General features: G+C 42.5%; 1 protein-coding gene across 9 annotated transcripts in view; it reads right to left on the bottom strand.

The window, feature by feature from the left end:
• Nucleotides 1-27,406, bottom strand: part of LOC129706915 (FH1/FH2 domain-containing protein 3-like) — a 649,864-nt gene that overhangs the window by 70,163 nt on the left and 552,295 nt on the right. For all 9 annotated transcript variants that reach the window (XM_055651616.1, XM_055651562.1, XM_055651571.1 and 6 more), the window contains 2 exons: nucleotides 26,005-26,304; nucleotides 20,936-21,816 (listed from right to left, as the gene is read on the bottom strand). In XM_055651616.1, the coding sequence (XP_055507591.1) occupies nucleotides 20,936-21,816; nucleotides 26,005-26,304 (1,181 nt within the window). The remainder of the gene's footprint in view (nucleotides 1-20,935; nucleotides 21,817-26,004; nucleotides 26,305-27,406) is intronic.

Below are 27,406 nucleotides of genomic sequence, written 5' to 3'. Positions count from 1 at the left end.
CATCTTAAACCCACGTCCTCTTGTTCTCAATTCCCCTGTGCAAAAGACTAGGACAGGTTTGTCCTATACATGGATAGGACAGGTTTGGAGGGATATGGACCAAATGCGAGCAGGCTGGGACATGATGGCCGGTGTGGGCAAGTTGGGCCGAAGGGCCTGTTTCCACACTGGAAAACTGACTACACGACTCCATGCATTTACCCGAGCTATTCCTCTCATGATTTTGTACACCTCTGTAAGATCACCCCTTAGCTTCCTTCATTCCAAGGAACAAAGACATATATTGCCCAACCTCTCCCTATGTCCCAGGCCCCCCAGAGTCCTGGCAACATAAGTTTCAGCTTATAAGGTGTGATCCTTCAGATAAAGAATTTCAGTTCGATTACAACTGAGTCAGCTTGACAATGGTCACCATCTCGAGAGACGGTTCAAAATATATTTTGGAAAATAAAAAATATGATTACAGTATGTGCGTTTTGTGGAAGGTAGACACAAAATGCTGGAGTAACTCAGCAGGACAGGCAGCATCTCTGAAGAGAAGGGATGGGTGACGTTTCAGGTCGAGACCCTTCTTCAGACTAATGTCGGGGGAGTGGGCAGGACAGAGACATATTTTTGTGGTTGAATTAAGACAGAGAGATCACAAAGCTCGTGGTATTCTTACAGGAACCACATATTGAAAAAGCAGCCTTCAAAAATGAAAGCATATGCACATTTCTCATCAAGAAACATCCAAAGGAATGATTTCCTGGTTATTCCACATGCATACTATTACAAAATAGAATGGGTGGAAAGAAAATGACAATGCAGAATATTTTCTGAGAGTGTTTGTGGAAAGGATACAATCCAGAGAAATAGTTCCTTTTGAGGACTATAACAATCTTCAAGAGCAAAGAACTGGAAGACTACTTACCTTCTATACTTTACGTTATTTTTGTGGTTGAAAAAATAACAGATGGTTAGCCTGTTTCCTTTCATTTCTCACGTTATTTCAATTAGATATTTATGTAGGAGTTTTATTTCAGAAAACATATGACAGAAATCAAATGTTGACAAATTCAGGAAATACAAGATCATGGTCATGATCATAGCCATAAATCACCAACAACATTTTCTGTAGCACTGCTAAATCTCCTCTACTTCTAAAGACATAAAACAGTACAGTATAGGAACAAGCCATTTGGCCCACAATGTCTGTTCCGACCATGATGCCAACTGTGTATCTGTCTGCACATGGTCTGTGTTCCTCCATCCCCTGCTGATCATGTGTCCGTCTCAAGGCCTCATATCAGTTTCCACCACCTCTAGCAGCAAGTTTCAGGCACCTACCACTCTGTGCCTTAAAACACCTTGAACATCTCATTTAAACTTTTCCCCTCTGGAACTATGCCCTCCAGTACGTGACAATTCCACCTTAGGGAAAGTGCGATTAGCTACATTCCAGGTGAATGGGATTAGGAGGGAGAGATAGATCAGCCATGGTTGAATGACGGAGTAGACTTTATAGGCCGAAAGCCCTAATTCTGCTCCTATCACATGATCTTACAAAGACTAATTATCTACCCTATCTGTGTCTTTCATTATGAATTTCTATCAGGTAGACCCTCACCATCCCACCACCAGGGGGACAGGCAGCATCTCGGGAGAGAAGGATCCCCCTGCACATCAATGCTCGAAAAGCTTGTGCCACTCACTGTATACTTTCTTCTTACATTAGACCTCCTAATATAAAACACTTCAAACTATCAGGCATTTATCTGCCCATGTGTAGGAAGGAACTGCAGATGCTGGTTTACACTGAAGATAGACACAAGAAGCTGGAGTAACACAGCAGGACAGTCAGCATCTCTGGAGAGAAGGAATGGGTGATGTTTTGGGTTGAGACACTTCTTCAGACTTCAGATTTATCTGGCCATTATATATATATATATATAACTTATATATAACAATTACAGCACGGAAACAGGCCATCTCGGCCCTACAAGTCCGTGCCGAACAACTTGTTTCCCTTAGTCCCACCTGCCTGCACTCATACAATAACCCTCCATTCCCTTCTCATCCATATGTCTATCCAATTTATTTTTAAATGATACCAATGAACCTGCCTCCACCACTTCCACTGGAAGCTCATTCCACACCGCTACCACTCTCTGAGTAAAGAGGTTCCCCCTCATAGTACCCCTAAACTTCTGTCCCTTAATTCTGAAATTCTGGTCATATTTCCAACTGTCCATATCCTGATGAATACTTTGATAACATTCCTCACTATTCACAACCCCGCCAATTTTTGTGTTCAATGAAAATTGAAGGAAGGGAACTGAATTATTTTGATGTGTTTGCTACATGGTCCCAATCACACCCTACTATATGCAAAATGAGCAAACATACATGTGCCAGCAGTATATTTCATCAAGAGCAGAGTTCTGATGTCACAGTGTCCAAACATCTATATTGCCCAGTGGGGTAATATACTCCAGCTGTACTTTAACCATCTGATATTCTACACTTTCAAGTTGGAAAGGGTGCAGAGATTTACAAGGATGTTGCCAGGACTAGAGGGTCTGAGCTGTAGGGAGAGGTTGCGCAGGCTGGGTCGCTACTCCTTGGAGCACAGGAGGATGAGGGGGGGTGATTTGATAGAACTGTGCAAAATCATGAGAGGAATAGATCAGGTAGACGTACAGAGTCTCTTGCCCAGAGTAGGGGGATCGTGAACCAGAGAACGTAGCTTTAAGGTGAAGGGGGAAAATTTAATAGGAATCCGAAGGGTAATTTTTTCACACAAAGGGCGGTGGGTGAATGGAACAAGCTGCTGGAGGGGGTAGTTGAGACAGTGACTATTGCAACATTTAAGAAGCAATTAGCCAGATACGAGGGATATGGGCCAAATGCAGGCAAGTGGGACTAGTGAAGTTGGGGCTTTTAGGCCAGTGAGGGCAAGTTGGGCTAAAGGACCTGTTTCCACACTGTATGACTCTATGACTGCCATGAACAATGGTTGGAGCCCTAATCCTACTGCAGTTCAAATTGGTTAATTCAGCAATACAGCAAAGATTTAAATGACTACTAACTAGTTTGCCATAGTAATGGGACTCTTGTTCATCCTAACCTGCTTGCCCATCCTCTAAACAATAAAGAAAAAGATGCATGGAACTGCAGATGCTGGAATTCAGGCAAAAAAGTGCCCCAATCTGAAATATCATCTGTACAATCCCTCCATTGATGTTGCTTGGCCCACTGAGTTGCTTCAGCATTTTGCTTTGCTCCAAAAAATAATCCCTCCAATGTTTCATTGGTACATTATGGTCATGTGTACACAAGTACAGTGAAATTCTTCATTGCAGGAAACAATTTCATGAATCTTCTTTGAACTGAATCCAAGACAAATATATTTCTCCTTAAACAAGAAGTCAACAGACAATAGACAATAGGTGCAGGAGTAGGCCATTCGGCCCTACGAGCCAGCACCGGCATTCAATGTTATCATGGCAGATCATCCCCAATCAGTACCCCATTCCTGCCTTCTCCACACATCCCCTGACTCTGCTATTTTTAAGAGCTCTATCTAGTTCTCTCTTGAAAGCATTCAGACGCAAAACTGCATTTCGTTGTACTGATACTTGTATTTGTGCGATGACATTAAAGTTGAATTGAAAAAAAAATAAATAAAAAAATTGAAAGAACCTGCCTCCACCGCCCTCTGAGGCAGAGAATTCCACAGACTCACCACCCTCTGTGAGAAAAAGTGTTTCCTCGTCTCCATTCTAAATGGCTTATTCCTTATTCTTAAACTGTGGCCCCTGGTTCTGGACTCCCCCAACATCGGGAACATGTTTCCTGCCTCTAGCATGTCCAAGCCCTTAACAATCTTATATATTTCAACGAGATCCCCTATCATCCTTCTAAACTCCAGAGTGTACAAGCCCAGCTGCTCCATTCTCTCAGCATACGACAGTCCCGCCATCCCGGGAATTAACCTTGTAAACCTACGCTGCACTCCCTCAATAGCAAGAATGTCCTTCCTCAAATTAGGGGGCCAAAACTGCACACAATACTCCAGGTGTGGTCTCACTAGGGCTCTGTACAACTGTACAAGTCCAAAGCTATAAGGTCACAAATCCTTGAGGTGTGTCAACCATATTTCTGTACTATTGCATTCCATTTGCATGACTTGCTGTGCTGCATGTGGACTAGATATCTAGATCTTCCTGAACACCACAGTTCATTCATTCTAACAAACAATACTCTGATTTTCCAAAACCTTTGATTAGAAGTGGATAGCAGATTTCTCCTCATCGTATTCATCTACTATTATTCCCAAATAGTTGGTTAAATCATTTTGCTGACACTCCATCCACCTACTATCTGTGAGGACTTCCCAATTGTTGGCACCAACAGACCATATTAACCCAGCAAGGTTCCAGTAATTCTCCTTCAATCCAACATAAATCTGTAGCTGTTGAGGCAAGTCTGAGAGCTAAAGGCAATGCCATTCATCATTAGCTGGCAAGCCAAAGAACACTGTCTCGTTATGCTTTAAGTTTGCAGCAAATTACTCCAGTATTCCAAGTGTCTTGGTCTGGGTGCACTTGAGGTATACTTTAATGATACAAATCCTATTAGGCATGAATGTACTCGGCATTAAAATTCTGCTCTTATTTTGCTAAATGAGCTGCCAAGGTCCATGTCTGGCTTTACTCAGAGGAGGTGACTTTTATTGTGCCATCTGCAGAAATGAGGACACCACTCCTGTGCCCGGTTATATGACAAGTCATCTAACTGCTCCCCTACAGTGCAAAAAAAAGTACCATAAAGACAGAGTCAGGATCCTACCCAGGTCCAATCTGATGCAAAATTAAAGTGGCACTCTCATATCTTGAGCCAACATTTTATTGAATGCAACTTCAATGAGGCCCTCCATTGCATGTATTTAAGAGTACTTAATCCAAGCTGCAGTTGATTTAAACACTTATCCAATGCAAACACTGCTGCCAGGACTGTCTAAAAGATTAAAATTTACAATGGCTTGGACAGGGCCTTTGCTTAAACACAGCACAAATCAAATCCCAGCCATGAAAGACTCACCCTCTTGAAATTCAGTCAATCGCAAGGCTATGTCATCACGGAAACTAGAGGGGTCGGTACGATACTTGGAATTGCTCAGATCTGGCACTGACATAGCATATAAAGGGCAAGTCAGCAATAGATTTGAACACAAAGGAAAATATTGGTGAAGTGTGTATAATAGGAACAGAACAAAAAAAATGTAAGACGACATTTGTGTGCTGAAATACTGGCACAGATCAATTGGCCTGAACAGGTTGTTAAAGGAAAGAGTACACATAAAAGGCATCCATTCGAAACAGACTACATTTGTAAAAGCAAAACCCAAAAGCAGGTGCTAACTTTTTTTTTTTTTAAAACAAATACTCTCAATAGTTCAGACAGCATTTGTGAAGCGAGAAGAATGAAGAGGAAAATAAAGTTAATATTTCAAGCCTTTCATCAGAACAGCGAAAAGTTAGAAATGGAGGGTAAACAGTCCATGGTTGGGGTGAGAGCAGTCCTTGGCGATGCTGAGCGCCCTCCGCAGACAACGCTTGCTTTGGAAAGACTAGAGGGGTTAATAATTAGGGACCTGTGCAATGGTGAATAGGACCATGGGCTACTCTGTTTACTGCTCTCAGAGTGGCAACAGGTAAATTGGGGGTAGGAGGGGAGAGGCATGTTTGGCTTCAGAGATTAGGATGCAAAATATACAAGTTGGGAGGGAAAGCTGCACCGTTACAAGGTTTACACCTTTAGGGAGATCTCAAAGAGTCATGCTGAGGCTTTGCCCTCTGGTTCTACACTCTCCAATTCCTTTTCGCTCAACATTGAATCCAACAAACTCAGAAGTGCAGCAATTTCAGTCCCTTATCTCTCACTTACAACACAGGATGAGATTAGAAAGGGATGTTTAAGGAACCTAAATTGAGGGAGATCAGAGACTTTTTAGATTTTAAAGACTACATCAGTGAATTAGACAGGCGAGCCTTATGACGACAATAGACAATAGGAGTAGGAGTAGGCCATTCGGCCCTTCGAGCCAGCGTCGCCATTCAATGTGATCATGGCTGATCAACCACAATCAGTACCCTGTTCCTGCCTTCTCTCCATATCCCTTAACTCCGCTATCCATAAGAGCTCTATCTAACTCTCTCTTGAAAGCATCCAGAGAACCAGCCTCCACCGCCGTTCATCCAAATCATTAATATATATTGTAAATAGCTGTGGTCCCAGCACCGAACCTTGCGGAACCCCACTAGTCACTGCCTGCCATTCTGAAGGGGACCCGTTAATTCCTACCCTTTGTTTCCTGTCAGCCAACCAATGTTCTATTAATGTCAGCATTCTACCCCCAGTACAATGTGCTTTAATTTTGCCCACTAATCTCCTATGTGCGACCTTATCAAATGCTTTCTGAAAGTCCAGGTACACTACATCCACTCCAGAACATTCGTCAAGCATGATTTCCCCTTCGTAAATTCATGCTGACTCAGACCGATCCTGCTACTGCTATCCAAATGTGCCACTATTTCATCTTTTATTATTGACACCATCATCTTCACCACCACCGATGTCAGGCTAACTGGTCTATAATTCCCTGTTTTCTCTCTGCTGCCCTTCTTAAAGAGTGGGACAACATTAGCTACCCTCCAATCCACAGGAACTGATCCAGATTCTATAGAACATTGGAAAATGATCACCAATGCGCCCACAATTTCTAGAGCCACTTCCTTAAGTATCCTGGGATGCAGACCATCAGGCCCTGGGTATTTATCAGCCTTCTGTCCCATCAGTCTACCCAACACCATTTTCTGCCTAATGTGAATCTCCTTCAGTTCCTCTGCCACCCTAGCTCCTCTGACCACCAGTACATCAGGAAGATTATTTGTGTCCTCTTTAGTGAAGACGGATACAAAGTACCTGTTCAACTCATGGCCCCTTCACTGTCCATCTTTAAATCCTCCCTAAAAACTCACTTTTATTCACTGGCTTTCGACACTGGCTGAGACTTTGTTCCTGTTTTAGTGCTTTTAATGTCTTTTAATTTTTACTGTTTTTATAGTCCTGTCGTCTTAATGGTTTTAGTAGTTTGTAATAACTTTTTGTTGACTTCCCATGTACAGCACTTTGTGGTAACTGATGTTGTCTAAAAGCGCTTTATAAATAAAGTTATTATTATTATTATTATTAACTCATCTGCCATTTCCTTGTTCCCCATAATAAATTTACCCTTTTCTGTCTTCAAGGGTCCAACTTTGGCCTTAACTAGTTTTTTCCTCTTCACGTACCTAAAGAAGCTTTTACTATCCTCCATTATATTTTTGATACATCACATCAATAGAATCATTTTTGCAGCAAACTCCCACTCAATACCTTTTCTCTCCGTATTGCCTTTTTAGTTATCTTTGGTTGCTCTTTAAAAGTTACCCAATCCTCTGGCTTCCCGCTCATCTTTGCTATGTTATATTTATTTTTTATTTTATACTCTCCCTGACTTCCCTTGTCAGCCATGGTCACCCCTTACTCCCGTTGGAATCTTTCTTCCTCTTTGGAATGAACCGATGATGCACTTTCTGTATTATTCCCAGAAATACCTGCCATTGTTGTTCCACTGTCTACCCTACTAGGGTATCCTTCCAGTCAACTTTGGCCAACTCCTCCCTCATGGCTCCATCGTCCTCTTTGCTCAACTGTAATATTGACACCTCCGATTTACCCTTCTCCCTCTCAAATTGTAGATTAAAGCTTATCAGTTTGAATACAAACGTCTAATAAGTTTGAATACAAATGTCTAATAAATTGAATCTTTGCTAGCCCTAGACACTGGGTTAACATCTAATGCAAAATGATAGCGTAAATAATGATAGATTTAAATTTGCATCAAGAATTATTTGCATCAAGTATGATATGCCTGATCAGGAGGCAATGTGATTGGTTTTTCAATGTATCTTGGTATATGAGACAAGATAATAATAATAAAAGCAATACTAATAATTTGATTAAGAAGAAATTGCAGATGCTGGAAAATCGAAGGTACACAAGAATGCTGGAGAAACTCAGCGGTTGCAGCAGCATCTATGGAGCGAAGGAGATAGGCAACACCAATAATTTGATGTTTGTTGACTTAGCTCTGAATTGTAATTTTTTACTGTGAAGGTGGATCACTAATATTCTTAAGGAGGCTACAATTGAATCATTTTTGAGAAGTCTCTGTTAACACACTTGTTTCCACCTTGGGTCAATAAGCCACAGGAATTTTACCATCTGTGTTGGGGTTATAGGAGCCACCTTTGAAAACGCTGCCAGCATTTTTGTGAGTCAGATGTGTTTATTGCACATTTGCGCTAATAATGGTTCAAGTTTACCTACATAAATTGTTTGTTGCATGTGGAACCAGTTTATCATTTTTTTTTTACAACTCAGATTTTGCTGAAGGTAAAAATGAAAGCTCCATCATTTCTGATGTTGGCAACGTTTCTGGATGTGCCTCTTCTGAGGAACAATAAATTCTTCCTCTCTCAGTGCAAAGGAATCTCTGATGCCTATAATTAAAATGCAGATGTTGGATCATTCAAAATGGTACCAAATGAATTACGAGAGAGAAAAAAAAAACAAACCCCATGCTAAGAAGGAAGCATTAAAAATCCCTTTGTTTATTGGTGTTCACTTTGGGTTTTATTTTAACTGAGGGATGCATTAAGGTTATCAATAAAGGGCATTTTTATAACTATAATTTGTACAAGTAATTGGTTAAGGCTGTTACTGTTACAAAATTGTTTCCAGGTGCGCAAAGAAAACTTGACAAAACTTTTAAAATCAAATCTTCAAGCGAATCGTTGGGTTATAGTTAAGGGGCTGTCCCACTGCGGTGACCTAATCTGCGAGTTTAGAAGAGTTTGCCCTTGACTCAAACTCGCAGCATGGTTGGCACGTGGTCCTAGGAGGTCCAGGCCTGAGGCAGATAATTCCACAAATTCACACCTTTGTGTGAAAAGGTTTTTCCTCATCTCAGTTCTAAATGGCCTACACCTTATTCTTAAACTGTGGCACCTGGTTCCGGACTCCCCCAACATCGGAAACATTTTTTCTGCATCTAGCGTGTCCAATCCCTTAATAATTTTATGTGTTTCTCTAAGATATCCTCTCATCCTAATTTCCAGTGAATATAAGCTCAGTAGCTCCATACTTTCATCCTATGACAGTCCCGTCATCCCAGGGATTAACCTCGTGAACCTATGCTACACTCCCTCTATGGCAAGAATGTCCTTCCTCAAATTAGGAGAACAAAACTGCACACAATATTCCAGGTGTGGTCTCACCAGGGGCCTGTACAACTGCAGAGGGACCTTTTTGCTCCAAAACTCAATCCTCTCGTTATGTAGGCCAACATGTCATTAGCTTTCTTTACTGCCTGCTGTACATGCATGCTTACTTTCAGTGACTGATGAACAAGGACACCCTGGTCTTGTTGAACTTCCCCTTTTCCTAACCTGACACTATTCAGATAATAAGGGTTTTGGTCCGAAAAGTCGCCTATTTCCTTTGGAAGAAGGGTTTCGGCCCGAAAAGTATTTCCTTCGCTCCATAGATGCTGCTGCACCCGCTGAGTTTATCCAGCATTTTTGTGTACCTTCGATCTTCCAGCATCTGTAGTTCCTTCTTGAACACCATTCAGATAATAATCTGCCTTCCCGTTCTTGCCACCAAAGTGGATAACATCACATTTATCCACATTATACTGCAACTGCCATGCATCTGCCCAGTCACCTAAGCTGTCCAAGTCACCCTGCATCCTCCTAGCATCCTCTTCACAATTCACACTGCCACCCAGCTTTGTGTCATCTGCAAATTTGCTAATGTTGCTTTTAATTCTTTAATCTAAACATAGAAACATAGAAAATAGGTGCAGAAGTAGGTCATTCGGCCCTTCGAGCCTGCACCGCCATTCAATATGATCATGGCTGATCATCCAACTCAGTATCGTGTACCTGCCTTCTCTCCATACCCCCTGATCCCTTTAGCCACAAGGGCCACATCTAACTCCCTCTTAAATATAGCCAATGAACTGGCCTCAACTACCTTCTGTGGCAGAGAATTCCAGAGATTCACCACTCTCTGTGTGAGAAATGTTTTCCTCATCTCGGTCCTGAAAGATTTCCCCCTTATCCTTAAACTGTAATGTATATTGTAAATAACTGCAGTCCCAGCACCGAGCCTTGCGGCACCCCACTAGTCTCTACCTGCCATTCTGAAAGGGATCCGTTAATCCTTTTTCTTTGGTTCCCATCTGCCAACCAATTTTCTATCCACCAATGTCAATAACCTACCACCAATACCATGTGCTCTAATTTTGCCCACTAATCTTCTGTGCGAGACTTTTTCAAAGATTTTCTGAAAGTCCAGGTACACTCCATCCACTGGGTCTCCCTTGTCCATTTTACTTGTTACATCCTCAAGAAATTCCAGAAGATTTGTCGAGCATGATTTCCTCTTCATAAGTCCCTAGTTGAATTCCCTGCTGATGTGATTTGACTCAACAATGAAAACAAATAGGATTTACTTGCATCTCCAGCATTTCCAGGCAAATATTCCACAGTATAATTTCCAGGCAAATATTAGTTGAGTGTATGGTATGCTCGCCTTCATTCATTCAGGAGTCAGGAAGCAACTCTATAAGACTACAGTTAAGTTGCATTTGGAGTATTGAGTGCAAATCTGGTCATCCCATTGCAGAAAGGATGTGGAGGCTTAAAAGAAGGTGCAGAAGAGGTTTAGCAGAAAGCTTCATGTGTTAGGTACAAGAAGATGTTAGCGAAACTGGGATTGTTTTCAAGTTCAAGTTCAAGTTCAAGTGTATTGTCATGTGTCCCTGTATAGGACAATGAAATTCTTGCTTTGCTTAAGCACACAGAACATAGTAGGCATTTACTACAAAACAGATAAGTGTGTCCATATACCATGATATAAATATATACACACATGAATAAATAAACTGATTGTTTTCTCTAGAACACAACAGGTTGAGGGGAGAACTGATGGAAGTATATATAATTATGAGAAATACAGAGAGTGTGGACAGCCATAACCTTTTCTACAGATGGAAATGTCTAAGACGACAGGCATAGATTTTTTGTGAGGGGCATTTAACCAACACATTGTGCACATTAACAATGTGCACAATGCAGTTGCACAGGGTCTTGGTGAGACCACACCTGGAGTATTGCGTACAGTTTTGGTCTCCTAATCTGAGGAAAGACATTCTTGCCATAGAGGGAGTACAGAGAAGGTTCACCAGACTGATTCCTGGGATGGCAGGACTTTCATATGAAGAAAGACTGGATAGACTTGGCTTGTACTAGCTAGAACTTAGAAGATTGAGGGGGGATCTAATAGAAACTTACAAAATTCTTAAGGGGTTGGACAGGCTAGATGCAGGAAAATTGTTCCCGATGTTGGGGAAGTCCAGAACAAGGGGTCACAGTTTAAGGATAAGGGCAAAATCTTTTGGGACCAAGATGAGGAAAACATTTTTCACACAGAGTGGTGAATCTCTGTAATTCTCTGCCACAGAAGGTAGTTGACGCCAGTTCATTGGCTATATTTAAGAGGGAGTTAGATGTGGCCCTTGTGACTAAAGGGATCAGGGGGTATGGATAGAAGGCAGGTACAGGATACTTAGAAGGATGATCAGCCATGATCATATTGAATGGCGGTGCAGGCTCGAAGGGCCGAATAGCCTAGCCTACTCCTGCACCTATTTTCTATGTTTCTATGTTTCTATGCTTAAACGACTTTTGGAAAAAGAACAAGGATAGGAAAGGTTTAGAAGTATATGGGCCAAATGCAGGCGGGAGGGACTAGTGTAAGTGGGGCATCTTGTCAACATTGGCAAGTTGGGCCGAAGGGCCTAATTCCTTGCTGTATGACTCCATGATAGTAAAGAGAAAAGGCACTGCTGCTGTTTTAACAATAAACTTTGTAAACTATTAATACATTTAACCGCCCTTGTTGAAAGGCAAGAAAACTCTCAAACTGAAGATAGACACAAAATGTTGGAGCAACTCAGCGGGACTGGCAGCATCTCAGGAGAGAAGGAATGGGTGACATTTCGGGTCGAGACCCTTCTTTAGACTCCGAGCCCGAGTCAGACTCGGAGTCTGAAGAAGTGTCCCCACCCCGAAACGTCACCCATTCCCTCTTTCCAGAGATGCTGTTTGTCACGCTGAGTTACTCCAGCATTTTGCGTCTATCTTCGATTTGAACCAGCATCTGTAGTTTTTTCCTACACAAACACTCAAACTGTCCTTGCTCACCTATTGTTCTTACTATTTATGAGACAAAATTGTACCTATGCATGAAGGACACTCTCTGTTATAAATTCACATGGTGGTCAGCAACTTTGATGAGGGAGCTGATGAAGGGGAGATACCTGCCTATCGTTAATGTGTACAATGTGTTGGTCAATTTCTGTTACTCCATTGTCAATTTCTTACTAACTTTCCCTGGACTTGCACATTCAGTATTAATCACGCCAATGTAAGCTGTCTAGTGTTTCATGTTAACTACTGTTTATTGAATTGAAAATAGTTAATGAATGTTGATCAATCTCTCTTGCAGAACCTGAACATTTTTGATTCATTTCTCAACTGTTTTTGGAGGTTAAAGATTTTTACTACATTTTTCTTTTTAAGGGCTTGTCCCACTTTCCCAAGTCATCTGCCGAGTTGAAAGGACCTTAAAAAAATCAAGATTTTTTAAAATCTACGAACTCCTCCTCCTCCTGACTATCTTTTTACTCTTGGACATAGAAACATAGAAAATAGGTGCAGCAGTAGGCCATTCGGCCCTTCGAGCCTGCACCACCATTCAATATGATCATGGCTGATCATCCAACTCAGTATCCCGTACCTGTCTTCTCTCCATACCCCCTGATCCCTTTAGCCACAAGGGCCACATCTAACTCCCTCTTAAATATAGCCAATTAACTGGCCTCAACTACCTTCAGTGGCAGAGAATTCCACAGATTCACCACTCTCTGTGTGAAAAATGTTTTTCTCATCTCAGTCCTAATAGATTTCCCCCTTATCCTTAAACTGTGACATCTTGTTCTGTACTTCCCCAACATCGGGAACAATCTCCCTGCATCTAGCCTGCCCAACCCCTTAAGAATGTTGTAAGTTTCTACAAGATTCCCCCTCAATCTTCTAAATTCTAGCGAGTTTTTTTGTCATGCTGTCAAAAAGGCCCCGACTTACCTGATGCCCCGAGTACCTACGGCTGGCATCACGAGCTGCTACGATATATCTACGGACTTCTATGGCCTCCTACGGACTCGCTACGGACATTCTCTGAGTTTGAATTAAGGGGAAAACTCGGGAGAATTTGTGGGGAAAGTGGGACAGGCCCTTTCTCTTTCAATCCAACACTTTCCTTCGTTTTGATTTTACCACTATACCTTTTTTGAATAGGAATTCACATGGGGTAATTTATTCTCTGTTTTTTTTTTGTTTATTTCACAGTCCCACATTTGTTTTGCTAAAGAGGTAAACATCTGGTCTTATTGCCCACCAAGGTCTCCAATCCTCGAGTGAACATGGGCTAATTCACCTTTCTTCTCAGATTTTTCTATTCATTTCTCAGTCCCACATCTCTTTTGTTAAAGAGGAAAACATCTGCTCTTATTAGCCACCACGGTCTCAAATTCACCGGTGGACATGTCTACAAATTGGGTCAATCTGTTTGGCTGGCACCTACCTATGTGAATATGACTCTCATAAACATTGGTTCCTAACAAAGAGGATTGCCTGGAGATTTTAATGCATTCAAACGGATGAGCTGCTGGTCATCATAATACCAGGAGTGGACTAGGACAATACAGGAACAGGCCCTTCAGCCCATAATGTCTATTCGAAACACAATGCAGTTAACTATTCTCAGCTGTCCACATGGGATCCATATCCACGAGCCTACCCAAAAGCCTCTTAAATGCCATTCTCGTCTATTTGCCTCCACGACCATCCCTGCCAGCGCATTCCAGGTACCATAGAAACATAGAAAATAGGTGCAGGAGTAGAGGCCATTCGGCCCTTCGAGCGTGCACCGCCATTCAATATGATCATGGCTGATCATCCAACTCAGTATCCTGTACCTGCCTCTCCATACACCCTGATCCCTTTAGCCACAAGGGCCACATCTAACTCCCTCTTAAATCTAGCCAATGAACTGGCCTCAACTACCTTATGTGGCAGAGAATTCCACAGATTCACCACTCTCCGTGTAAAAAATGTTTTTCTCATCTCGGTCCTAAAAGACTTCCCTCTTATCCTTAAACTGTGACCCCTTGTTCTGGACTTCCCCAACAACCCACCCCTCTCTGTGTACAACACCTGCCCTGCACACCTCTTTTTGTTAATGACTGTTTAGATTGCAAGCTTGCTATTGGAAATTTCTCGATAACCAAAAGCCTCAATGAATATGACAAGGGCTTTCCACTTTGGTATAGAGGCATCATGCTGAGAGGATGGTGGTGGAGGGGAGTGAGGGGGGGGGGGGGGGGGGGGGGGGGGGGGGTGGGGTGGGTAGGGCAACTGAGATGAGAGAGCATCGGGCTAAAGCTTGGAGCTTGGGAGTTTTGTCAGCGAACAAGCTAGATGGTTGGAGGTTACTTGGGAAAAGGTTTTAGAAAATAGGTGCAGGAGTAGGCCATTCGGCCCTTCGAGCCTGCACTGCCATTCAATATGATCATGGCTGATCATCCAACTCAGTATCCAGTACCTGCCTTCTCTCCATACCCCCTGATCCCTTTAGCCACAAGGGCACAATCAAACTCCCTCTTATATATAGCCATTGAACTGTGGCCTCAACTACCTCTGTGGCAGAGAATTCCACAGATTCACCACTCTAGAAATGGATAGGCGGAGATGAAGGTTGTGTTGCTAAGTGGATCAAGTGCAAGCTTTCAGGAGAGAAATGGGGAGTGGACTGTGATATAGTGTCAGTTGAATAGAGGTCTTAGTGGCTTGACTTTGATGAGAGATAGAGCCATAGGTTCATACAGCGTGAAAATATGCCCTTCCGCCCAACTTGCCCTCACCGCCCAACATGCCCCATCTACAGTCCCACCTTTTTGTGCTGGCCCATATATCCCTCGAAACCTGGCCTATCAAAGTACCTGTCCAAATGTTTCTTAAACATGTGATAGTACCTGTCTCAACTACATCCTCTGACAGCTTGTTCCATACATCCACCACCCTTTGTGTTCAAAGGTTACCTGTCAGGTTCCTATTAAATCTTTTCCTCCTCACCTTAAATCCATGTCCTCTGGTTCTCAATCCCCTTACTCTTGGCAAAAGACTGTGCATTTACCTAATCTATTCCTCTCATGATTTTGAATACCTCTATAAGATCACACCTCATTCCCCCTGCGCTCCAAGGAATAAAGTCCTAGCCTGCTTAACTGCTCCATATAGCTCCGGCCTTTAGGTCTTGGTAACATCCACATAAATCTTCTCAGCGCCCTTTCCAGCTTGACAACCTCTTTACTATAACATGGTGACCAAAACTGAACACAATACGCCCCTCCTATTCCGAACCCGATCTTTCTGTCCTGGGCTTCCAGCGAGTCCCACCGCAAATTGGAGGAACAGCACTTCATATTTCATTTGGGTAATTACATCCCAGCGATATGAACATTGACTTCTCCAATTTGAGATAGTCCTTGCTTTCTCCTTCCTTCACCTCCCCAGCTTTCCCACAGCCTACTGTCTCCGCCTCTTCCTTTCTTCCCCCCCCCCCCACCCCCTCCGCCTGACATCAGCCTGAAGAAGGATCTCGGCCCGAAACGTTGCCTATTCCTTTGCTCCATAGATGCTGCCTCACCCACTGTTTTTCTCCAGTTTTTTTGTCTACCTACAATACTCTAAGTGTGGCTCTGGAATGGATATGGGATATGTTACAGGAATCTAATAGTTTTAAACCTCATTGTCCTGTGATTGCCCAGTAATGATTATCTCAGGGTAGAAACGAGGAGCTGCAAATGATGGTTTATTAAAAAAAGACAGTATTGGAGGGCCTGTTAGTGCTGGTACATGGCAGACAGTTTAGAACATAGGGTACGGAAGGAGAACTGGGAATTGAGTGTAAGTACCTGAAATCCTGGTTGGATCCAAACTGAAATCCCTGTAATTCAGAGTAATGTGGCGTAAATTCCACCGCATGCTTTAAAGGGAGTGACCGATGGAAACACTATTATCTCACGCACTCCTGACATGGGAGTTGCATAACAGAGCAGTGTTCTCGCATCCAGTTCAACAAATAATAACAACATTCAATTAGGTTTGCTTTAGCAGGAGATGCTAAACCAAGGCCTTGTCCATTATATCAAATGTTCATAAAGTCATGTGATAAGAGTAGAATTGGGCCCTTTGGCCCATCAAGTCTACTCTGCCATTCAATTATGGCTGATCTATCTTCCCTTCTTAACCCCATTCTCCTGCTTTCTCCCCATAACCTCTGACACCTGTACTAATCAGGAATCTACCTATCCCTGCCTTAAAAATATCCACTGACTTGGCCTCCACAGACTTTTGTGGCAAAGAATTCCACAGATTCATCACCCTCTGACGAAAGCATGACCACAAACACATAGAAGAAAGAAGGGAATTATCCTCTTGTCCTGCCATCTATTTCAGAAGCAATCAGTGGATTTAGCATGCTGTTGATCCTGGGAGCCTGCAGTGTACAGGTTGGTCTTTGCATTTCTGTTGTACAATAAGGACTACATTTCAAAAATCTTCAGCAGCTGCAAAGTGCTTTTGAAAGAGAGATGGCCAGTGGTAGAGAAATCCAAGACTTCCAGAAAGCTTTGTTTTTTCTGGAAGAGGCATGTGCACATTTCAGACACATAGACAAAGAGTTCCAAAAATGTAACCCATGTCTCTATTTTTAAACAAATTTTTCAACAATGAATGCTTGACAATGCAGCTCCAGTCTGGTGCCTGCACATTGCATTAGAACGATACTTGCCTGAGAACAGGTGCTGTGAGGCTAGTACTGTTTTATCATTGTTCAACCTTCCAGCACTGGAGATCATTCAGCCCATTATGCCTGTCCTAATCCCTTCAAAGGGTTATCCAATAAATCACTCTCCCTTGCTCAGTGGGAATATGTTCTGCTCCCATTTTGAAAATGACTATCTTTATTCACCTGCCTTATCTCCCCAACATCTTCCAGATTACAAACTCACCTCTGGGGTTTTTTCCCCCATTGACCTTAAATATTATAATTCATTATAACTCAATAGCAGTTTTATTCGTCACATGCACCTAAAGTGCAAGTGAAATGAATTTGCCAGCAGCGATACAATAAAAAAGAACACACAAAAACACAATAAAAATTTAGCACAAACATCCACCACAGCATTCATCACTGTGGTGGAAGGCACAGAATTTGGCCAGTCCTCCTCCATTTTCCCCTGTGGCCGGGACCTCAACCCTCAGCAAACCCTGCTGCGGGCGTCCAGATGTGTAAACAAGGTAAAGTCCCGGTAAGTCCAGAATCGGTGCTTTCCTACCAGAGAACGTGTGCTGGTTATTCTGGTTATTCATTGTCACACAACAGTCTCCATCTTCACTTCTATCAGTCATGCTGCACAGAAACAGGCCCTTCGTACCAACTCATCCATTCCGACCAAGATGCCCCATCTAAGCTTGTGCCATTTGCCTGCATTTGCTCGATATCTTTCCGAACCTTTCCTATCCACGTATCAGTCCAAGTGTCCTTTAAATGCTGTTATAGTATCTGACCTTAGCTATCTCCTTTGGCAGCTCGTTCCAAATACCCATAGCTCCCACTGAGTTCCTTCTTAACCTTAACTGTTGTAAGCAGATTAATCACGCCGAGCTCTCATTCTTGCATGTCAATGAAATTCCACAATGCTAGTACAATTTAGTCAACCTCTCCGGCTCCCTTTCCAGTCCATGGACATCCTTTCTAACATATGATGCCCAAAGTTGGTCACAATAGTCAAGCTGAGGCATAACCAACAACATTATGAATATTAAAATAACATGTCCCTGCATGATACTACTTTGGTATTCAGCAATGAATTGAAGCAGCATTCTTTCCTTGTCCAGGGAATGCGATGCCACACATACCAACAGTTTTATGCTGCACTTTATAAAGTGGCAATTACACGGGTATAAACAATCACATCCTTTAACTCTGAGAATACATCTCCGACAAGATTATACACTGATCCAGTGACCGACTGGTGCAGCGGACTAGAAAATCTTCCTTTCACAATTGGGCTCAGGATTTAAATCCAGCCCAGATATGGGATCAATTCTTGTTGCCGAATGCCATTTAGGGTTAACTTTGGATGCATCTGGATAAATTCAAAACCCAGCGTTGACTGGACTGAAAGCAGCAAACATAACTGCTAGCTGCACAGCAGTGTTAGGAGGTGTGGTTCCTGAAGCTCTTAAGGCTGTGCATTTAAGATGGTTTTCTGAACCAAACTAAGCTTGGATTTGCACCAAACTATGTTTTTTTGGGCTTGTAAATTTGTGCTATGTAAATTCAGTGGGTTAACAAGGCTCCAAAGTTTGGATTATGAGAAGAGATTGTTAGGCTAAGAGGTGGTTTTATTGAATTATTGGAATCTTGAAGTACATTTTTTGGAGATAAATAAAGAGGCAGAGATATAGTGGATGGGGAAAGATTGTTTCCAGTAATGGGAGAGTCTAGAACCAGAGGGAAAAGGTTGTACCTTCAAAACGGAGATGAAGAGGAATTACTTTAGCCAGAGGGTGGTGAATCAGTGGAACTCATTGCCATAGACAGCTGTTGAGGGCATGTCATGGGGTATTTTTAAAATAGAGATTGATAAATTCTTGTTTAGTCAGGGTGTCAGTTACAGAGAGGAGGCAGTGGAATGAGGTTGAGGGGGAAAAATAGAATTTTGTATTTCTGTTTTGTTTTTCCGTCACAATTGAATGGCAGAGTTGACTCATTGCCTCACTTGCTGAATGGTCTAATTCTCTCCTCTTATGTCTTATGATATTTAATTCGAGGACATGGCACCATGCAGTGGCAAGGAAATCAAAGAGATGCATTACACACGATGCAAAGTAATTTTAACGAACTTCTGACTTGGTATCTTATTCTGCTAGAAATGGATCCAAAACCATTTCTGTTCATTGCTCTTTAAAGTCTTGTGAAAGGATCCTGAGTAAAATTTACCACTGTATTTACCACAGGATTGGCGTACTGCGCATGTTGTTCCATTGTTTAAAAAGGGGTCTAAGAGTAAACCTAGCAATTATAGACCTGTTAGTTTGACGTCAGTGGTGGGCAAATTAATGGAAAGAATACTCAGAGATAATATATATAAGCATCTGGATAAACAGGGTCTGATTAGGAACAGTCAACATGGATTTGTGCCTGGAAGGTCATGTTTAACTAATCTTCTTGAATTTTTTGAAGATGTTACACGGGAAATTGATGAGGGTAACGCAGTGGATGTTGTGTATATGGACTTCAGTAAGGCCTTTGACAAGGTTCCTCATGGAAGGTTGGTTAAGAAGGTACAATGGTTGGGTATTAATGGTGGAGTAGCAAGATGGATTCAACAGTGGCTCAATGGGAGATGCCAGAGAGTAATGGTGGATGGTTGTTTGTCAGGTTGGAGGCCAGTGACGAGTGGGGTGCCACAGGGATCTGTGTTGGGTCCACTGTTTTTGTCATGTACATCAATGATCTGGATTAGTAAGTATGCAGATGATACTAAGATAGGTGGGGTTGCGGGTAATGAAGTAGAGTTTCAAAGTCTACAGAGAGATTTGTGCCAGTTGGAAGAGTGGGCTGAAAGATGGCAGATGGAGTTTAATGCTGATAAGTGTTAGGTGCTACATCTTGGCAGGACAAATCAAAATAGGACGTACATGGTAAATGGTAGGGAATTGAAGAATGTAAGTGAACAGAGGGATCTGGGAATAACTGTGCACAGTTCCCTGAAAGTGGAATCTCATGTAGATAGGGTGGTAAAGAAAGCTTTTGGTGTGCTGGCCTTTATAAATCAGAGCATTGAGTATAGAAGTTGGGATGTAATGTTAAAATTGTACAAGGTATTGGTGAGGCCAATTCTGGAGTATGGTATACAATTTTGGTCGCCTAATTATAGGAAGGATGTTAACAAAATAGAGAGAGTACAGAGGAGATTTACTAGAATGTTGCCTGGGTTTCAGCAACTAAGTTACAGAGAAAGGTTGAACAAGTTAGGGCTTTATTCTTTGGAGCGCAGAAGGTTAAGGGGGGACTTGATGGAGGTTTTTAAAATGATGAGAGGGATAGACAGAGTTGACGTGGAAAAGCTTTTCCCACTGAGAGTAGGGAAGATTCAAACAAGGGGACATGACATGAGAATTAAGGGACTGAAGTTTAGGGATAACATGAGGGGGAACTTCTTTACTCAGAGTGGTAGCTGTGTGGAATGAGCTTCCAGTGAAGGTGGTGGAGGCAGGTTCGTTTTTATCATTTAAAAATAAATTGGATAGTTATATGGATGGGAAGGGAAATGGAGGGTTATGGTCTGAGCGAGGTTATGGGACTAGGGGAGATTATGTGTTCGGCACGGACTAGAAGGGTCGAGATGGCCTGTTTCCGTGCTGTAATTGTTATATGGATATGGTTATATGGTATCCATAGATCTCCAACCCATGTGGAACTTCATTTCCAAGAAGTAGACTACCTTTTAGTCCTACTACGATGCACCATGTTACATTTGTCAACGCTGAATTACAAACACACTCATCAAATCAGCTAACACCCAATTCAATTTTTGTATCCCCTGAATCATCCTCAATCGAATCTTATGAAAGTCTATTACCTTGGTGACTGGCAGCTCTTTGGATTTAGTTTCAAAGAGATGTTCCAGCTTGGCTATGTCCACTTTCACAGGCTCCAGTAGGGTCCAAAGTGGGTCCTTGCACCGTCTGTGTTTTTTGAACTGCCAGTCAATTGGTCGGACTTCATTCCAGAACAGCCTGATGGTTTTCTTTTTCTTCATGAACATTGGCTCACCCCTGGATGGGTGGTGCGGCCCAAACTGTTGATACATACCCATGGGTGGAGGTGGGGGCACCCCCATGCCAGGTACTGGAAGCGGCGGTGGGCAATGCAGTGAAGGGGGTGGAGGAGGGAGGGGCAAGCCCATGAAAAAAGGTGGGGGTGGTGGTGGAGGAAGAATCGAGTCTCCAGAGCTAAGCAGAGTGTCCATGTCTAACACATCCACATCATCCTCCTCTTCCAGATCTGTGAAGTCTATGTCTTTGATTTTTAGTTCCCGTGGATTGGCCAATAGTTGATCCCAGATATAATCAGACTCCTTTTTGGGTGGTGCAGCCACTTTGTCCATGGTCTTAGTGGTTGTTTCACAGTCAGATAAAGCAAGTCCTTTGCTCAGCTCCCCGCTGTTAAACTTATTAGCAAAAGCTTTCACACTCCCTTGGTTCTCTAAATTGTCAATCTCCATTTTCTTCACGTTGTCCTCATGGGCCTGCTTGTTGGCCTGTAGGATGGAGATCCGACTGGCCAGACTCGCAAGCGATTCTTGTTTCTCCTCCTCGTTCTTCCCAGGCTGTTTCTCCTCATCATCATCTCCACTTTTGTTCTGCGCATACAACATGTCCAACATGAACCGTTTGTTGTTGAGAATAGTGCTGCTCTGATCATTTACATTGACATCCTTAATGCTTTGCGTCCATTTACCTGTTGTCCAGAAAGAAGATAACAAGAGTTAGAATTTGGCACTGATAACGTTTATCTACAACTATACTAGAAACGTTACTATTGACTGCTCATAGAACATAGAAAATAGGTGCAGGAGTAGGCCATTCGGCCCTTCAAGCCTGCGCCGCCATTCAATATGATCATGGCTGATCATCCAACTCGGTATCCTGTACCTGCCTTCTCTCCATACCCCCTGGTCCCTTTAGCCACAAGGGCCACATCTAACTCCCTCTTAAATATAGCCACAACTACCTTCTGTGGCAGCGAATTCCACAGATTCACCACTCTCTGTGTAAAAAATGATTTTCTCATCTCGGTCCTAAAAGACTTCCCCCTTATCCTTAAACTGTGACCCCTTGTTCTGGACTTTCCCAACATCGGGAATAATCTTCCTGCATCTAGCCTGTCCAACCCCTTAAGAATTTTGTAAGTTTGTATAAGATCCCCCCTCAATCTTCTAAATTCTAGCGAGTACAAGCTGAGTCTATCCAGTCTTTCTTCATATGAAAGTCCTGCCATCCCTGGAATCAGTCTGGTGAGCCTTCTCTGTACTCCCTCTATGGCACATAGAATAGTACAGCGAAGGGAGGAACTGCAGATGCTGGTTTAAACCGAAGATAGACACAAAATGCTGGAGTAACTCAGCGGGACAGGCAGACTGGGTCTGAAGAAGTGTCTGGACCCGAACGTCACCCATTCCTTCTCTCCAGAGATGCTGCCTGCCCTGATGAGTTACTCCAGCATTTTGTGATTATAGAACAGTACAGTGCTGCAATGTTTGTGCCAAACATGTTGCCATGTTTAACTGATCTCATCTACCTTTATCCATATCCCTCCACCAGCATAACATCAAGGACTAGTCCCACCTCAGTCACCCCCTCTTCTCCACTCTCCCATAAGGCAGGAGGTACAACTACTTGAAAACATACCTCCATATTCAGGGACAGTTTCTTCCCAGCTGTTATCAGGTGACTGAACTGTCCTATTGCCAGCTAGAGTGTGGTCCTGACCTCCCATCTACCTCATTGGAGACTTTTGAACTCTTTAAATGGACTTTATCTTGCATTGAATGTTTCACACTTTATCCTTTACCTGTACATGGTGGACTGTTCAAACAAGGGGACATGACTTGAGAATTAAGGGACAGAAGTCTAGGGGTAACATGAGGGGGAACTTCTTTACTCAGAGAGTGGTGGCTGTGTGGATTGAGCTTCCAGTGAAGGTGGTGGAGGCAGGTTTGATTTTATCATTTAAAAATAAATTGGATAGTTATATGGATGGGAAAGGAATGGAGGGTTATGGTCTGAGTGCAGGTATATGGGACTAGGGGAGAATACGTGTTCGGCATGGACTAGAAGGGCCGAGATGGCCTGTTTCTGTGCTGTAATTGTTATATGGTTATATGGACTGCTTGATTGTAATCATGTATAGTATTTTCTGTTTAGCATGCAACAAAAAGCTTTTGGTAGTGCACATGACAATAATAAACTAAACTAAACCTATTCCTTGCACTTCCATGTGCCCAACTAAAAGCCTCAAGCACTGCTACAGTATCGGCCTCCACTCGCTACTCTGTAAAACAACTTGTCCACACATCCCCATTAAACCTCTCCCCTCTCACCATATAGCTATAACCTGTAATGTTTATCTCCATTGTGGGTAAAAAGGTTCCAACCATCCACTCTATCTATGCCTCTCATAATTGTATATACTTTCATCAAGTCTTCCCTGATCCTCTGACTTTCCAGAGAAAACAATCCAAGTATTTCCATAGAAACATAGAAAACAGGTGCAGGTGTAGGCCATTCGGCCCTTCGAGCCTGCACCGCCATTCAATATGATCATGGCTGATCATCCAACTCAGTATCCTGTTCCTGCCTTCTCTCCATACTCTCTGATCCCTTTAGCCACAAGGGCCACATCTAACTCCCTCTCAAATATATCCGATGAACTGGCCTCAACTACCTTCTGTGGCAGAGAGCTCCACAGATTCACCACTCTCTGTGTAAAAAATGTTTTTCTCATCTTGGTCCTAAAAGATTTCCCCCTTATCCTTAAACTGTGACCCCTTGTTCTGGACTTCCCCAACATCGGGAACAATCTTCCTGCATCTAGCCTGTCCAACCCCTTAAGAATTTTGTAAGTTTCTATAAGATCCCTCCTCAATCTTCTAAATTCTAGCGAGTACAAGCCGAGTCTATCCAACCTCTCAATGTAGCCGAAACCCTTTAAACCAGGCAGTATCCTGGTAAACGTCCTCTGCACCCTCTCCATGGTCTCCACATCTTCCCTGTAACGGGGCAACCATAACCTGGTGCAATGCTCCAAATGCGGCCTAATCAAAGTCTTGAGTTCTTTACTCTTATATTCAATCCCCCTAGCAATGAAGGCAAGCATACCTTAGGCAGGTTCACTTTAAAATAGGTGGTGGAGAAGGCATGCCTTAGGCCTTCTCCACCACCTATTTTTAAAGTGAATATAAAAAACCGCCATTGCCTTGCCGTTTGCAAACATCATCGTGTAACGTAACAGAATAAATTATTGGAATGCTTATCTTTCTACTTCCTAACATTGCAATCCATTTTTTTTTAACCAACCACTAAACCTGTTTTAAGAAACCACTTTCACATTCCATCACACTCTAAAAACAACATTATAGTGAAATAGCTCAACGGTTCAGGATTATCTAGCATGTTCACATTATTCCACTCTGATCCACAATCTGTAGCCTGAGTGACAGAACATTCTTCACTTCCAAATTAGTGTTGTGCTCCATCGACGTCAATGTGGTTTGATGCTGGTGCAAAAACGGATCCAACATGCTATGAAACTGAATTGAACAGCAAGATACACATCCCTACATAATTCCTCTTGGAGTGATACAGCTGGAAACAGGCCCTTCGGCCCAACTTGTCCACACTGGCCAACATGTCCCAGTGACACTAGTCCCACCTGCCCCATATTCTGGCCAGGAGCTCTCTTTCTGCAACATAGGTGCAGTTGCATTTACACATCACTTCCAAAATATGTCATAAAAAACTGCACAAAGTGGAGGTCAATATCATGACATTCTGTGTTACTTTCCTCTCCTGCTCTGCAGGGCCAGACAAGAACCTGTTGCTTGTCAACATAGCATAATGCCTTTACTTGATGCAACACAGAAGGCCATTCAAACCTTTGGTCCAGTGGCAGCTGTTGAACAGAATTCACTGTTGCTATCCATCCTACCCTTTTTCAATGACCCCTAAACGTTTTCCTGTCACATATTATTAGAATTCTCCTTTGAATCTTTTAATTGAATGCCAATCATCTTTCAAGGTGGCATTTCACCTTATGTCTCCCTGTATTTATTTCACCCAACTGAGGCCTTTACCATTGGAAATACTTCTCCCTATTATATAATTTCAAAACAAATTGGTTTTGAGCATTTCATAGATTATGTATTTGCTTATATGATCCCCATCATATCTCACCTTAATCAATGTTCCAAGTACACCCTTAACGGTGTCAATTTCTCCTTATAACTGAGGATCCATATCCCTTATAACATCTTCCCCTGCACCACTCTAAAGCCTCCTTAAATATGCTGTACAATTGCACACAGCCAGTTTTATCACAGTACAATGTAATTCCCAGACCTCTGCCTCCATTGACAAAGCCCAGGAACTCACACGTCAGACACACCTTTTTAAACAACTCTCTGAACTCAGTCTGCCACCATAAGTGGTTCTGGGCTCGCACCCTACCCTTTGTTATTGTTGGATCTTTCATTTATACAGTTGCCTTACCACCGAAGTGCAAAGCAGTGTGGATTAAAATACATCCAGTGCAGTTATTCACAGTACTTTCTCTGTTCATTTGTCACAATTAGCTCAAACATAATGAACGCAAATGAGGAAGAAAGATCTTAGATTTTCAAAGCAAAGCAAAAAAGAGAATTGACATTGCAAAATCATTCCTTCAGGAAATGCTCACCGAGATCTTGCAAGTTACTCCCATTAATTAAACTGCGCCAATGAAAGCAAATATATAATTGTGCTCAAGCATAGCCAAGCATTTATTTTGATACAACACTGCAATCTGTAATTACTAATTAGTGCTCTGTGTGTTACGCAACTGTTTAACCCGGTGTAGTTTTGACATAATCAGTGAAATGATGATTGTTACCAGTTTCATTGTCACTGGTTACTTTGTCTTCCCTTTCTTCTCTTTCTAAAGTGCTGCTGGCAGAGGAGATGCTGGATGCCGAACAGTTATCTTTCTCGTTCAGCTCGTCGTTCTGCCTCTCCTTCTCACTCAGTGCTACATTTTCTTCTGTCTCTCGGTCAGCTCTCTGTTCTCTCTCCAGCTCCGGTCCCAGGTCCGCAAGTCTTCCCTCGCTGACCACCTCGGCTTGTTGTTCAGGTTCTGCTACGGGCTCTGACACAGGCTCGGGCTCCTGCTCCTGCTCTGGCTCACTTGCAGGGACTAACAGAAACAGAAGGAGGAGGGGATCTTAGATACTGTTAAAGTTACAGCACTCCACAGTGTTAGCTTCCTACCAATTCAGCATTCATACTGTACCTGCATTACCGGTTTATAACATGCCCTTCTCATGACTTTCTCTGAACCCCTTAAAGTTATTTTAAAATTAACAGCAGACCTATCTAAAAAATCATTTTGGGTTTGGAGAGATCTTGATTAGTACAGGTGTCAGGGGTTATGGGGAGAAGGCAGGAGAATGGGGTTAGGAGAGAGCGATCAGCAATGATTGAATGGCGGAGTAGACATGATGGGCAAATGGCCTAATTCTGCTCCTATAACTTATGACCTTATGATCTAACAATTCAAAAGGAAAATCTTACAAAGCATCTTACATAAACATGCATGATAGTTCCAAATCTTTAAATGAGTTTGCTAAATGTTCCATACCTGCATGGTATAAATCATTTCTTACATTGGTGTCGACAATTTTGGATGTTGATTACATGACTTTTCCGTGGGTGTGAATTAGGAATTTACCTAAGCAAGACTCTTGCTTTCGATGGATGGCGCACAGTTGCAGATCTCATTTGCTATTGATTAACTGCCAGTCTGCAAATGCTGAGGGTCCCTTGACTTTCAGCAGCCAATGGATACACGAGGTAGCAAATCCAACATGTGTGGACTCATGGATACAGGGTTTGCTCCTGCTCTCTCCACAGAGAGCAATGAAACACTTATGCCATCTGATCTTTGGCACACGCAGCTCTTGCAACGCTGGATGCATACTGAATATGATGGATAATGTTTTGGCATCATTGGGCTGGTGAAGACTTTTATCAAGGACAACAGAAACCGTTTTATTAGAATGATTAATGGAGGACAGAAGTTATTTTCTTGTTGTATCTGATACATTTTGTATAAAGTTGTAAGGATTTGAAAACACTGCACACAGATAGCAGGCCAAGGATTGGTTGCCATGATTATCAAGATGGTAAAAATATGTGCTCAAGTATGTTGATGAGATCTCTCTTGAACTTCCACAGGTGTACAGTAGAGGGCATATTGACTGGTTGCATCAAGGCCTGGTTTGGCAACTTGAATGCCC

Source organism: Leucoraja erinacea, chromosome 2, assembly GCF_028641065.1.
Source record: "Leucoraja erinacea ecotype New England chromosome 2, Leri_hhj_1, whole genome shotgun sequence".
NCBI classification, from domain to species: Eukaryota; Metazoa; Chordata; class Chondrichthyes; order Rajiformes; family Rajidae; genus Leucoraja; species Leucoraja erinaceus.
Note: the sequence above shows the minus strand (reverse complement) of the source record. Positions and strands in the feature narration are given on the sequence as shown.